This window comes from Podarcis melisellensis (assembly GCF_964234715.1).
Source record: "Podarcis melisellensis genome assembly, chromosome: 9".
In the NCBI taxonomy this organism is placed as follows: Eukaryota; Metazoa; Chordata; class Lepidosauria; order Squamata; family Lacertidae; genus Podarcis; species Podarcis melisellensis.
In genome coordinates this window covers 75,331,584-75,346,800 of record NC_138541.1, presented here as the reverse complement: position 1 = coordinate 75,346,800, position 15,217 = coordinate 75,331,584, and the positions used below count along the sequence as shown (strand labels likewise).

The window sequence follows — 15,217 nt, the reverse complement described above, 5'->3', positions numbered from 1 at the left end:
CCAGAACAATCTGCACGTGCATTATTTTGCTCCAGGCTTTACAAGGAAATGGGATAGATTTCTTCATTCTCTGTTTCCTACCCGTTCACCTTACTGTCATGCCTAGAGTTGTTTGTGTGAGGAGGGATATATTAGCAGGAGCACCAGAAACAGTCTGATTTTTAATTCTTCCTTGGGACAGTAAGCACTTCTCGGAAATAAATAATGATTGTGCCATAATTCCCCTACCAGTTTTACTTAGATGGTTCTGGTCAAATCTAGATGTCCTCCTGTGATTGTCTCCTGAATGTTCCCTGTAACATTAACAACCCTGGGTCCAGAGAGAGAGAGGCTGTTTCTTTCTAAATATTCTGATCATTTATAAATATATGGTGTTTGCAAAGGGAAAGCACCAGATCTAGTTGAACTGACATATAAACCAAACAGGTTGCTTCTCACGAAACTAAAGTTTATAGATTTGATTATATTTGTTGTTCGAACATATTTCTATAACAATCTGTATTTCAGAAGTCACTCACTTCTAATTCCCAAATAGCATCTGAGCTGTTTAGTTAGATGCTAAATATAGTTAATGCTAAACATACTTGTGTGTAAGCCAAACTTACCGGCACTTCAGTGGCAGTTGTCTCAAAGTAAGCATGACTAGGTTGATGGGTCAATCTGTGAGGAAAAGCACTGACAATAGAATATTTCATTTCCTCTAGTTTATAGTAAAAGTAAGTTTTAAAAACTGATTTATAAAAATGTCTATGAGAAAATCTGTGTCCTGTTGTACCAACAGCTGGAAGAAAATTTTATGTAGAGACCTTTATTACAAGGCTAAATGAAGACTATTATAACAATAGCACACTTTCACTTATTCTAGAAATACTGTCCTTTTCTCCTTTTTTTTTTTAGCTTTAATGCTATGTATTTGTTCTTTTCTAGGATCGAAACAGAATGTATGACAGTCTGAATATGCATTCCTTGGAAAATTCACTCATTGATATAATGAGGGCTGAACATGATCCTCTTAAAGGTATGTTACTACTGTAGGTTAATGTTTCAGTCTGTAGGAGAGCTCTTTCACCATTACTGTATTTTTCCTTACTTGAAAAAATTAATGTTGCATTGGGGTTTAATCATATGCTTACACTGAATTAAGCAAGATAGGTCCTATTCAGATTGTTGGAAGTTATGCCCCTTTTCCACAGTTATCTCCTGGAAAAGATACAGAGAGAGCTTTGGGCTTTTAAAAAATATTATTATTTTATTAAATTTGTATGCCATCCATCATCCAAGTATCACATGTTCTCTTCCCTGCCCAAATGAGGAAATGCTGCAGGCAAATATCCAATTAAATCAATTTCTTCTTGGTGAGCAGAAGAATGAAGCATATTGGGAACCATAGGTGCCAACTCCCTGGGGCCCTGGGTGCCCGAGCAAATTAGTCTCCTTGGTTCTGTGATTTATTCTTTTGACAATACAGTGGTACCTTGGGTTAAGTACTTAATTCATTCCGGAGGTCCGTTCTTAACTTTCAGTTCAGTTTCTTTATGAAATTGTTCTTAACCTGAAGCACCACTTTAGCTAATGAGGCCTCCCACTGCCGCCGCACCGCTGGAGCACGATTTCTGTTCTCATCCTGAAGCAAAGTTCTTAACCCGAGGTACTATTTCTGGGTTAGCGGAGTATGTAACCTGAGGCCTATGTAACCTGAGGTACCACTGTACATTTGTAGCATCAAAAATGAAGCATTTAGAACTATAAGCATGTTTCAGATTTAGATTCTGACTGAGTCTTGCCCAGTTTGGGTTTGTTTTTAAAATTCATCTACAGCACTATCTTGTACATATCTACAGATAAGAAAGCACCATTGATTTCCTGGGATACAAACTCTCAGATAAGTTTGCATACCATAGCCTACTAAATGTATTGACTACAATGCTAAACACACTTAATAGGAATTAAGTCCCATTGAGCTCAGGCTGGTGCTGTTACTTTATTGAGAATTGTATTTATGTTTGAAAATCAGACTTTAAAGAATAAATTGGGTAAATTGAATAAATCAATCAATCAATCTTGGATTAATCAGGGTCTTGATTTTGTCAGGATTTAGAAAAGCAATTTAACAGAATGTCAATTCTATGAAGTAACAGCTTGTTGCTTTTTTGTCGTTTTGTATCTCTTAATAAGTCCTTAAATAGCTATAATAATCTAACATGTAAATACTCCCACGAAGTTTCAAAAGTTTTTACTCGTTTTCTGGATGGTGGCATAGGAGGAACCAAGAGTTCTATCCCGCCTCCACCATTCCACTGGAGGCGGGGGGGGGGGGGCTTCCTTACATTGATATCCTACTTGTTTCCTATGTGATATACAGAGGAGGGATGCTGGGCTCCATCCTTCATCAACCATCTCCAACTGCCTTGTCTGACTACCATCCTTGCGGCGTCTGATCAGTCCTTAAATGCACAACTGTAATAATTATATGATGAGGACTATCATTAGTATAGTTTAAAGTTACTAAAACTAATCATTTTTTGATCCAGAAAGGGCTTTTCCTATTATTTTTGTTCACAGTGATTTAAGCAACTTCTCCCAAAATGCTATTATTGCCTGACTTCCAGTCTTTCATCGCTGTCTTGATAGCCCTTACAGTTGCAATGAGAACGTCATTTTGCAATGGTTGAATGAGGAGTTCCGGAGATGCATGCACAAAATCTGGAATGAGGAGTGCAGAATTGTGTGCTGCACCTTCTCCAGTTCATTTTGATGGGGCTTATGCAGAGAACCTCTTGTTAAGTTGTTCCTTAGGAGCCTAAACTGAAGATTTGCTGAGTGGCAACATAATGCATTATTTGGAGCATATCCACATTATATCGCTCAGCATTCTCCTATTATGTTAGCTCAGTAAAATGTACAGCTGCCTTGAAAGTACACAGGCATCTACAACTATTTTTTTTTTTAATTAAAAAATTGTCCAGTAGCACCTTAGAGACCAACCAAGTTTGTTCTGGGTATAAGCTTTTGTGTGCATGCACACTTCTGATCAGCGTTCTGTACTCTAAACAGAAGCAAATAAAGGATGAACTCTTCTGAAAAAGTGTGCATACACACAAAAGCTTATAACCAGAACAAACTTAGTTGATCTCTAAGGTGCTACTGGAAAAAATTTAATTTTCTATTTATTTATTTTGACTGCGTCAGACCAGCACGGCTACCTACCTGAATCTACAACTATTTAAGATTAAGGTGCAAAAATTGCAGGGTTAAATGGAATTGTGCCATTGCTGCCCCTTCTCCTATGCTGTCCATAGTTAGAGTATAGGTGGTACTAGGTTTGCCAAATCAGAATATTAAAAATAAAAGATGCAGCTGGGCAATCACGTTGGGGGCTTTTGATCTGAAATGAGGGGACCTTACTTTTGTATTGATTTTGTACTGATTTCACTCAGTAAAGTATTGTATTTTAAAAAATGAGAAAAAGGATGCTAATCTATATAGAGTTTAATTAAATCTGTCTTAAAACAGAAATTACTTCTTTCATATGTATTTAGATGCCTGTTTGAGTCAGTAGTATTTAATACATTCAGTTGATCTAAGTTATATATGCAAAGTCCTGAATGAATGGACACTTCATGATTTGTCATCGGTCAACCTGAAGACAGAGCAGTGATTCTAAAAGCTGCAGTATATTAGTATATATTTGGGGATTATAGCAGATTTATTTAGAGCTTGAGTCTTCCATATCATAGTAAAACAAAGCAGCTGTTGTATGTTACTAAAACTTCTTAGTAAAATACAAAAGCTTTTGCTATGTGGTTCTAAATGTTCAGAATTCAATTATTATAGGAGTTCTTTCTTTCTTTAGTATTTTCTAACTTAAATCTAAAATGTACCAGCCAGAAAACATTCATGGAACTTGTATTATCTTAAAATATGTATTTAAATGTTTGGAGTAAATGAAAACCAGCTATACCAGAATAAATGATTTTGTCTGAGCTGTAGTGTCAGAAGATGTGTTTGAGATTTGAGCTGCTTGATATTTCTCCAGTGTGACTGAGTTTAAGCAGTTAGGTAGAAGTTTTCATAGTAAGAATGGAAAAGGAGACTTGGAATACAGTAGTCGGCACTATTTCTGGATTTCTTGAAACAAAGAGAACCTTTGTCCTCTTGGAGCTGATCCCAAAGCACATTGCAGATCTTATGACCAGAGAATTAAGGTTAAGAAGTTCATTCTTTCAACTTAAGTTGGCTCAAGGGTGGTGTTGGCTAATCAAGTAAAATATTAGCTGGTTCTGCTCTTGAACAAAATGGAGTTATGGTGGGATGGGTGTATCCACGTATATAACCTTCTTGGTAGTGGCACTCTCCCTGTGGAACACCCTTCAGGTGTCAAGGAAATAAACAACTATCTGACTTTTAGAAGACACCTGAAGGCGGTTCTGTTTAGGGAAGTTTTTAATGTTTGATGTTTTAATGTGTGTTTACTGTTCTGCTGGGAGCAGCCCAGAGTGGCTGGGGAAACCCAGCCAGAAAGGTGGGGTATAAATAAGAATTTTTTAATTTTTATTAAGTATTTTTGCACATCTTTTTTCCATTGAATATAATGGCTAAAATCCTACAACTATTTGTTCTTAGGTCGTTTGAATTACCCACATCCAGGAACTGACAATCTTCTAATGTTAAATGGTAAGAGCTAGTCTTCTAGCAGTTTAATTTTCTATTATCATAGTAAGCTTATTTTTTTATGTACCGCTGCATTCTGTTACTGAATAATCCACAAATAATCAAAGATAGCCAGCATTTTTGAGAACCATGGCTGTCTTCCACTTCCAAAAAGTAGTAGCTCATTTTACAGTATGTTTATATATCGTATCCACTGCATTTTGTGTGTGGAAGTACTCGACAATGTGGAGTACTGATTCCTCTATTTTTGCTGATCACAGAAGCCATTTTGTGCTAGCACCCACAAACTTACATCAATATAAAACGGCATTAAAATAAAAAAAAACAGAAACCAAAAGTTACTAATTTTAGCATTCCAGATATGCTTTTCCTCCTCCATCTGCTTTATTTTCTACCAATATATGACAATTCATTTGGAATTTTGTCATCTGACACACTTACTTTACATGGTTAAAATAAGTTTGCTTTTCTGTAATGATGCTTTCTGCAAATTGTGTTTGCTGCCAGGGGTGCCAACTTGAATAAAATACTATGGGGCCTGGGTAAGCCCCAGCCCACATAAACTATCACATACAATTTGAGAATGCCCATCAACTTTGTGGGGGCCTGGTCCCCTCAAATATTTTATTGTGGGGACTGAAGCCCCATGGCCCCTAGGAGCTGGTTCCTGTGTTTACAACTAAAAGGATTTAGATTTAAAACACTCCTTGGGTGCATAGGATTGCAGTCTTAACTTGGAACTAATGAAATCAGTGGGATTTACTTCTGAATAAACATGCATATAATTATGCTGTTAGACAATAGAGTGAGGGCATTTGCAGTTCTATAAACACAGAATTCGATGATCTACTGTACAGTTTGCCATGCTTGCATTTATGAATAGTGAAAAATTCAAGTTTTAATACTTCATATAAATGCAAAAACAAATCAGAATTGCCACGACCATAGGAGCGTACAGTGGTACCTCGGGTTAAGTAGTTAATTCGTTCCGGAGGTCCGTTCCTAACCTGAAACTGTTCTTAACCTGAAGCACCACTTTAGCTAATGGGGCCTCCTACTGCTGCTGTACCACCGGAGCATGATTTCTGTTCTCATCCTGAAGCAAAGTTCTTAACCCAAGGTAATATTTCTGGGTTAGCAGAGTCTCTAACCTGTAGCGTATGTAATCCAAGGTACCACTGTACATAGATCTGTTTTTTTCATTATTAACAGTAGTACATACTGTAGTACAGTCATGGGAGAGATATTTGAACTGATAGTTAAAGGTAAAGGGACCCCTGGCAGTTAAGTCCAGTCGCGGACGACTCTGGTGTTGCGGCGCTCATCTCGCTTTATTGGCCGAGGGAGCCGGTGTACAGCTTCCGGGTCATGTGGCCAGCAGGACTAAGTCACTTCTGGCAAACCATAGCAGCGCACGGAAACGCCGTTTACCTTCCCGCTGCCTATTTATCTACTTGCACTTTGACGTGCTTTCGAACTGCTAGGTTGGCAGGAGCTGGGACCGGGCAATGCTCACCCCGTCACAGGGATTCAAACCACCGACCTTCTGATTGGCAAGCCCTAGGCTTTGTGATTTAGACCACAGCGCCACCTGCGTCCCTTGAATTGATAGCATGTTGCAAAAATCAGGTATTACAGGATGTTGTAAAGATTAGATATTTTATTTATTTATTACGGTCTTTCCCACCCCACAACTTTTGAAACACACAAACAAATATAGAAACTAAGCAATATAAAAATAATGGTTAGAATGTTGGATTATGACCTGAGAGACTCAGCCATGAAGCTCACTGGGTGACCTTGGGCCAGTCACCATCTCTTAGCCTAACGCCCTAACCTACCTCACAGGGTTATTGTGAGGAGGAAAACCATTTGTACCACCTTAATCACCTTGGAAACTCAAACAAACAAGTATGTGTGTGCAGAATATATTAATCTAATTATTGGTAATTGTGCAGGTTGGTAGTCCAGTACTTAGTATGCATTTCAAACTGTACAAATGGTGTTTAAAATGGTGGTATATGAAGATTTTCTCCAAGTTTAGACCAGCATAAGCATTTTCCAGATCGGATGAATATTTACAAAAAGTGCAATCTAGATGTTGGAATTCCAGAACTTCTAGAGATTGAGCAGCAGATGTCAGCTGCTGAAATAAAGAATTAAAAATACCACTCAGTAGTAAAGATCTGCTAGATTAAAAGTATTTTTTTTTGGCTGGAAATTATTTAGTGGTAAGGTTTTCTTCCATTTTTGTTGTTTTTGTTGTTGTTGTATTAATAAATATGTGGTATTATATATATTTTTCTTGACATGCACTCTTAATATGTGATAAAATGCTGGAGACCTTAAGTAAGGCTTTTCGTATGTGTTTGTGTTACTTATTTATATTTCCCTTACCAAGGTAGCACTCAAGATAGGTAATTGGAATAGCTGGTAAATTGATAATCTTATTAGTAAAATAGGTGGGAATAAATTTCTGTGAGCTATAGAATTGCATCACTATAGTTTTCTTCTCTACTTCTCCACATGTTTCAGAGTTTATATTTAAGATTTCTGGTGCAGGTGTGTTGTTTATATATCTCAAACCATTTAAATATTTGCAATTTTTGTGAGTGTGTGTATTCTTTAAGAACAGTAAATCAATGTTTGCATACTACGAAAACTTGCTAGTTATTTGTAGAATACACTGACTAGAAATAGTAATGAAGTAGAATAGAAAATCTCAGTGCAATGTGCTTCTTTGACCCATAATAATAAAAGATTCTCTCCCCATAATCACAAGATCACTACAGAGTGCAAACTTAAAAAGTGTTTGTTTTTAAGTGAGAAACTTTAGACATATTCCTGAAGTTAGTTTTCTGTGATGACTTAGCTTGGTGATGTGTGCATGAGTAATCTAGATTTTAAGGTGTGTAATTATACAAAATAGATGACTTCACAGACTTAACAGCAATGTAAAACAGGACATTAGAAGCTTAAGAGCAATAATACCACCATATTTTTTAAAAGGTAGATTCCCCACCACACCCCAAAGAGAATACTTCAAAGACAGGAGCAAATTTTTAATGACCTCTTTGAAATTGCACTTGGGCAAAAATAATGAGAGGCACAAATACAAGATGGGTGACACCTGGCTTGAGAGCAGTACATGTGAAAAGGATCTAAGGAGTCTTGGTTGACCACAAACTTGACATGAGCCAACAGTGTGACGCGGCAGCTAAAAAAGCCAATGCAATTCTGGGCTGCATCAATAGGAGTATAGCATCTAGATCAAGGGAAGTAATAGTGCCACTGTATTCTGCTCTGGTCAGACCTCACCTGGAGTACTGTGTCCAGTTCTGGGCACCACAGTTCAAGGAGGACACTGACAAACTGGAACGTGTCCAGAGGAGGGCAACCAAAATGGTCAAAGGCCTGGAAACGATGCCTTATGAGGAACGGCTAAGGGAGCTGGGCATGTTTAGCCTGGAGAAGAGGAGGTTAAGGGGAGATATGATAGCCATGTTCAAATATATAAAAGGATGTCACATAGAGGAGGGAGAAAGGTTGTTTTCTGCTGCTCCAGAGAAGCGGACACGGAGCAATGGATCCAAACTACAAGAAAGAAGATTCCACCTAAACATTAGGAAGAAATTCCTGACAGTAAGAGCTGTTCGACAGTGGAATTTGCTGCCAAGGAGTGTGGTGGAGTCTCCTTCTTTGGAGGTCTTTAAGCAAAGGCTTGTCAATCATATGTCAGGAGTGCTCTGATGGTGTTTCCTGCTCGGCAGGGGGTTGGACTCGATGGCCCTTGGGGTCTCTTCCAACTCTATGATTCTATGATTCTAAATAGCACTATTTCATATTTACAACCTGCTTCCCTAAATATGTACTTTAGCATACAATTGAGAAATAGATGAACTTCTCTCAATTTACCTCTTGGTAATATGTGTTTGCTCTACATTATGAATGCTCTGGTAGTTATAAAACCCCTGACAATAATTTCAGATGCAGGGCTAAGATTTTTTGAGTGTGAATATTGCTGACTTTATTCTTGCATTTGTAAAATGTGAAATTCTTGCACTTCTAAATATAGAACAGAAAACTCTTTAACATTTCTGCTACATTGCAAGCAGATACCTGCAGCTTTCTGTTCTGGATAGAATGTGGAAACATCTTTTCATATAGTTCTTGACAGATAAATACACAATGGAGGCAATAGGGTTAAACCTTTCTTGTCTTCCTCCTTTGCTGAGCAAGTGAGCCACAGGATGCATTTTCCTTGGCCCTTCCCAACCTTTGAAGAAAGCATGGCATCTTATGGCCCCACAAACACTTGTGAGACAACCAAGCCATTCAGTAGACTGAGTTGGCCTTATTGCTTGTGCAGCTGAGATTTGGTTTCAGAATGACCGCTCCCCGCTTAAAACGGGGGGCGCCCTTTGCGTGGACGCGTGCAGCCCCTAGATCTGGAGCGGCTCCAACAGCATAGGCTAGGCTTTGCCTTCCCTCAGGTGGGATACCTGGAGGTCTCCGCCTACCTCAGTCAGTTGTCCAATCCCACCTGGGGGAAGAGTTGCCAAGGAGACCAGGCCAGGTAGGGGAGGGATTACCTGCCCACACAAAGGAGGGAGGATCTTACCTGGGAATTCTCACTTGGCTCCAGAGCTTAATATATACCGCTTAATATAAATAAGTATCTAAACTGTTTACATAAGTCAGAAAAAAACCAACATTAATGTAACAATACAACAATAACATTCAAATTAGACTTTCTAACAATTCAGTAAAAACATATATTTTTATATCGTAAGTAAAACTGAAAATAATTTAAAAGCTAGGATTTAGAGTTCAGGAAAGCTTGGCTAAACGAATATTAGAAAGGTGTTACTATCAAAGACCTGCTCCCATTTTGTTACCAAGTGACAATCCACTGATTGTGGAATGCCCAGCAGAATCTCCTCAGAGGACTTTAAAGCTTGGATTTACTGGGGAAGGTGGTCAGCTAGGTACCCAGTTTTCAAGTTGTTTGGGGCTTTAAATGTTAGCAAACGGACCTTGAACCTAACTAGGTGGCTTTTATTCAGCCAGGGCATATTTTTCAGAACTGTTGTCCTACTGAGCACCCTATCAGCTGTATTTTGCTCTAGCTGCAGCTTCCAAAAAAAGTGTAAGGATAGCCCCAGATGTAGAACATTACAATAGACTAATTGTAAGATCAGGGTCAGGCATGCCAAGTGGTGAGGGCAGAACTACCACTATCCTCTTGATTACCTTGCTTAGAAAAGGTGTATTCATAGAATCATAAAATTGTAAAGTTGGAAGGGACCCTGAGGATCATCTAATCCAACTTCCTGCAATGTAGAAATATGTAGCTGTTCCATATGAGGATCAGACTTGCAACCTTGGCATTATTAGCACCATGCTCTAATCAACTGAGCTAACCAACTGAGCTACCAGAGAAGGTAGTTATTTTTTAAGGAGAGCTTCCACCATCACCTCTTCCAAGACAATGTGGACCACTCTGCCATGCTCTGAATCCACCCAATCATTTTGCCATGGCTAGTACATGACCTAGAAGGGCAAGGGTCAAAAGAGCATAAGATTTGCTGCACAGCTGTGGGAGGCAGGTGTCAACAACTAGAACTGATCCCGCAAGAAGGTTCATTAGACATATCAACACGCACTGAATCAGCAGCAGCATTCAAGTCTGCAATTTTATCCTCAAAGTGACTCAAAAAATGGCACAGTGGGCTTCCAGTGTCTCTAAAACTGAGTTCATAGGGATACTACTCATAAATGTTCTGCTGGACAGATACTTGAGGGCATGATGAAGGCAGCAAAGAAGGTTGCCCTAGCTGCTGCACAGCAAGCCCAATTATGTACTTTTATGCCCTCCCAACCTAAAGCGCTCCAGTTGTCTCCTGTTCTGTTTCATTGCCAGGAGAGGTCTCCAGTAAACCAAGCAGCAGTCCAAGGCTTACAGTGTCTTGACGCCACCCTGCTGCTGTTGTGTAAACAGCTGTTCCTCTCAAGATGACTTAGGTCATGAAAGCTTATGCCTTAATACAGTAAGAGTTTAAGGACTCAGCTCTAGAGCTGCAAACAAAATGTTTTAAGTGTGTTTTAGTGCAATATACAATGTGACACTACATCACGATGGTGAGCCTTATGGAAAATTTGATGTATTTTTTAAAATGCTTTTTTTTTAAAAAGAAAGGATTTTCAAAATGCTTTTTTTTATGTGTGTGTAGATTCCACCTAAGTCAGTCAATTTGGTTTATTGTTTAGCAAGCAGCCATTACACACATAAAATAATAATAACAGGAATACTGCTACTAATAAACATTTATACTCCCTGACCCCTAGTGGATAAATCATCTCCCATTCCCCCCTCAAGTTTTGTTACACGAAATATGTAAAGCCTTAACAAGAAATCTAGATGTTCTAAAGGATATCGCTCTCTCAACATCAGACAGCAAAAAACAGGTATTTGCAAGAGATGACCTACCCCTCTGCGATCTTAGCAATGGGTGGATGTAATCGTTTCTGAGATCGTCATAGAAAGGGCACGCAAGGAGTACATGAGTTATGTCTTCTATTGATATAGAGTTGCAGCCAAATATGTAAGAGTTTAAGGTACCAAAAGGCTGATAGTTGTTTTTTTACTCCATGGTGAGATACTGGATGATATTTCTGCAGATGCCCTGCATCCTGTGCAACTGTCAGTAAATATGCAGCTGGCTTGGTTGAGCAGTTTTTAGAAGCCATATGGACTGTTTATTCCTCTGTGTCAGTCAAGGTGAAATTCTTTAGCATTCATCATTTGTCACTACTGCTTTAAGGGCATCACAGCAGTCTTCTCCGTGGCAGATTGCATTAGTCATGTCAAAGTGCTGCCATGGTAATTGGTGGCTTCATCATGGAGTCTGAAGTACCATTTGTCAGAATCCACCACCACAGCCTTCTAGTGCTACCACAACAAATTATAAGTTATTTTCCTTCTTATTTTGCAATTAGGCTCATTTGAGTGCTTTCCACAACCTGCTGCATGTGGTCATGCTTGATAATACAGCTGTACTTAGGCTTTGTGAGTAAATGACAGTTGTGGCTGGGAAGGGGAGGCAGTAGTATATAGATGGTGGCGCTAAGCTCATCAGGTTGGGGTAAGGTGGTGGCAGCAGCAAAGTTAAGGAAGCTCGGTGGTGGTGGTGGTAGCAGCAGCTCCACAGTGAATCCAGAGCTGCCCTGACCTTGCCCCACTCTCCCCTTGTATCAACAAGTACATTGCCGCTGCCCTGGGAGGATGCCACTACTAGACATTGTATATTGTGGGTATTTTAATTTGTAAAATGCCTGTAATCTTAATGATTGAATACTAGAGACATTTCCAGTCTGCCAGAGGAGAATTTCTCTATTTTGAAGACTTTTATGTGCATGTATACATACACACCGTATTTTTCGTCCCATAGCATGCTCCATCCCATAGGATGCACCTAATTTGGGGGGGGGATAAAGGGGGGGAATTCCCTTTATTCCCCCCCCAAACCAGGTCGGGGAACAGTGGGATGGCGGCGCTGCGCCTCCCCGCTGTCCCCCAAGCTTGTGGGGCTGGCCAATGTCTGCATGGGGCGCTCTGCTTCAGGGCAATTTGCCCGCCGGGCGGCAGGCTGCTATCCGCGGGGCTCCCCATGCTGCGCATGTTTGCCTGGCGCGCGGGGCGCTCTGCTTCAGGGCATCCCGTGCGCCGGGCGGCAGGCTGCTATCCACAGCCTAGGAGCCCTGCGGGAACTCCCGCGGGCTCCCCAGGCTTGCTGATAGCTTCCTGAAGCCTGGAGAGCGAGAGGGGTCGGTGCGCACCGACCCCTCTCACTCTCCAAGCTTCAGCGAAAGCCTGTATTCGCCCCATAGGACGCACACAGATTTCCCCTTCATTTTTGGAGGGGGAAAAGTGCGTCCTATAGGGCGAAAAATACGGTATATAAAACCCTGGTACATTATTGTACCATTATTGTTTAGGGAAGCTTTTAATGTATGACGCAGTATTGTATTTTAATATTTTGTTGGAAGCCTCCCAGAATGGCTGGGGAAACCCAGCCAGATGGGCAGGTATAAATTATTATTATTATTATTATTATTATTATTATTATTATTATTATTATTATTATTTTATTTTAGATCCAATGGAAATATGTTTTGTTCTATCTGTAGTTTGAACAATTATTTTAGCTAATTGTTTTGTTTTTCTACAATTGTTAGGTAAATACGCTTGTACTTGGATGATAATCTTTGGAAAGAAACGGCATACATGTATGGTTGATGATATTGGAGGGGGAGACTTTTTGCGCAGGGGGTGATAGCTGACAGGAGTGAAGTCAATGTAGTAAGAATCCATTGCACTTTGTTTGAGGATGGCATGTAAATACTAAGAAATGCAAGCAAACAAGTAGCTGTAAACCATGGTTTACCTGTTGGGCTCATACTGTGGCTTAGGTCCTAAAATATGACTACCTCAAGCCATTGCTTGACGCCTGAATTGAACCACATGAGTCACTCCCATACAGTCAGCTGTTTGCACTGTGAATGCTGCTCTTATGTTTAATTCTCTAATATTTTAATGAATGTTTTAAATTTTGTATATTGTATATTTTTACTCTCTGGAAGACCCATATGAGGTGAAAAAGCTGTGTGTGTGTGTGTGTGTGTTATAGTAAGTGCATGCACAGCATATGCTAGTTCTTCTATGCTAGAGTAGCTGGAAGTAGGAGTTAGGGCTAGAATGACTTTTAGTCCATAAGAAGCTCCCTTATCCAAAGTCCGACGACCTGGCTCTATTACTGACACAGACAGGCAGTGGCATTCCAAGGTTTCCATACCTATGCATGATACTTTTCCACACTTTTAAAAATCGGAGAGAACAGAGTCTGGCACAATAATGTCATGTGGCTATTTGTGGCTAGAGTAGAGGGCCCAGAGAGAGATCAGGACTTCTATTACAGCTATATGTGAAACACTCTGAGCCTTTAAACTGCAAAAAAAAGTCAGCAGTGATTCTGTCACACTTGAGTTACCAGGCAAAGGGGTTTTTTTTTTTACTTATCTGCAAGACTAATCTAAGATCAAAAGGAGTCTTTTGTTTGAGACAAAAGCCTTTGAGTTAATTTTCTTCCAGCTGTTTTCATGGCAAATGAAGGTCATAGCTTATAGTATTTGTATTACCACTGCGAAAGAAGTACAAAATGTCCCAAGAGTCAGGACATTTCTCAGATTCATTTGCATATTTCTACACTGAAAAGAATCAAAGTGCTCTCTGTTAAGAGTAAAGCTCTGTTCATCTTGTTTATACTCCATCCTGAAAGCTGAAAATGGGAAACACAGTTTTAAAATATTCACACGCAGTGTGTGATATTTGTTACAACTAATACGATCAGAATTTATAAGGCATTAAAATATTAAAATTTAAATAAAATTATCCAAACCATTTTCATACTTGCATAGGAAGTGTCTCTGGTGCTCATTATCAAATGAAAGTAAAAATGCACATCATAAACAAACACTGCGGACTAAATTTGGTATACACACAAATCACTTACATTATATTTGTATTTCCAAATGTTTTACCATTTGTCCTTTGTTTACATGCAGCAAGGAGTTATGGGCGAAGACGAGGTAATTCCCTTCTGTTTCCTATAATAAATCTAATGCTGATTGGGGTTAGACTGGCTGTTATTCTGATAATTACTCCAAATCAGTGATTCTGAAGGTGCCATTTACTTCTCATTGAAGTTGGTGGTAAACTAACAATTGATTTTTAATAATAGATTGTTCCTTTCATTTTGCATGACCACACTTCAGCAAAATCTTTATCTGCTTTAGATAATGATTTTAGTATTATCTAAATGTTGCTTGATTTCCCTCCCTCCTTATTCACATTCTTGTTTATAATAAATACTTCCTGAATAGGCTTATTAAAAAACACACCTTCCCCTCCTAAAAATGTTGTTTCATTCCATCAGCAAGTTTCAGATTCAATATACAGTTTTATATAGACTAAAACAACTCTTAGAAGCATAGCTCCACATCTAGTGGTTCAGATCTCAAACCATGACTCTCAGATATACTCAGCTTAAATGACTTATTAATAGAATAAATATTAATTTCACGGCCGAGTGCCTGGGTCATGAAGGAAAATAGTTTGGTGCCATGTAAAGGAAAGGCTAAGACCACCTGTCTATAGAGAGAGAATGATCATGAATGGATCACAGATGATCATGGATGGATTTTGATTACATTTGGTTAATCAGATTTCCAACCATGGGGATTGGAGCAAATCCCTCATGAAACTGTATATTTGGACCTAGTAACTGGGTTTGAATTGTCCAGGCTACATAATATTAAGGTTAGATTACTGTATTGCATAATGGGGAGGCTACTGTTGTTTTACCCCCTGCTTTTGAAGTGTCCTGGCTTGGCCTGCCTTGAAACAGTGAGACAAGATAAACTCTAAACTGAAGTATTGAAACGAATGTATTTTGGAGTCATGATAAGAAAAGAATAGCCTTCTCAA

The 15,217-nt window shown here is 39.2% G+C and overlaps 1 protein-coding gene across 4 annotated transcripts in view; it reads left to right on the top strand.

Moving 5' to 3' along the window:
- The window catches only part of CPEB2 (cytoplasmic polyadenylation element binding protein 2), a 61,377-nt gene that overhangs the window by 24,256 nt on the left and 21,904 nt on the right, over window positions 1-15,217 (top strand). For 2 of the 4 annotated variants that reach the window (XM_081925628.1, XM_081925629.1), the window contains exons 3-5: window positions 928-1,018; window positions 4,624-4,674; window positions 14,296-14,319. In XM_081925628.1, the coding sequence (XP_081781754.1) occupies window positions 928-1,018; window positions 4,624-4,674; window positions 14,296-14,319 (166 nt within the window). The remainder of the gene's footprint in view (window positions 1-927; window positions 1,019-4,623; window positions 4,675-14,295; window positions 14,320-15,217) is intronic. The other 2 variants (XM_081925630.1, XM_081925631.1) reach the window with 1 other exon arrangement.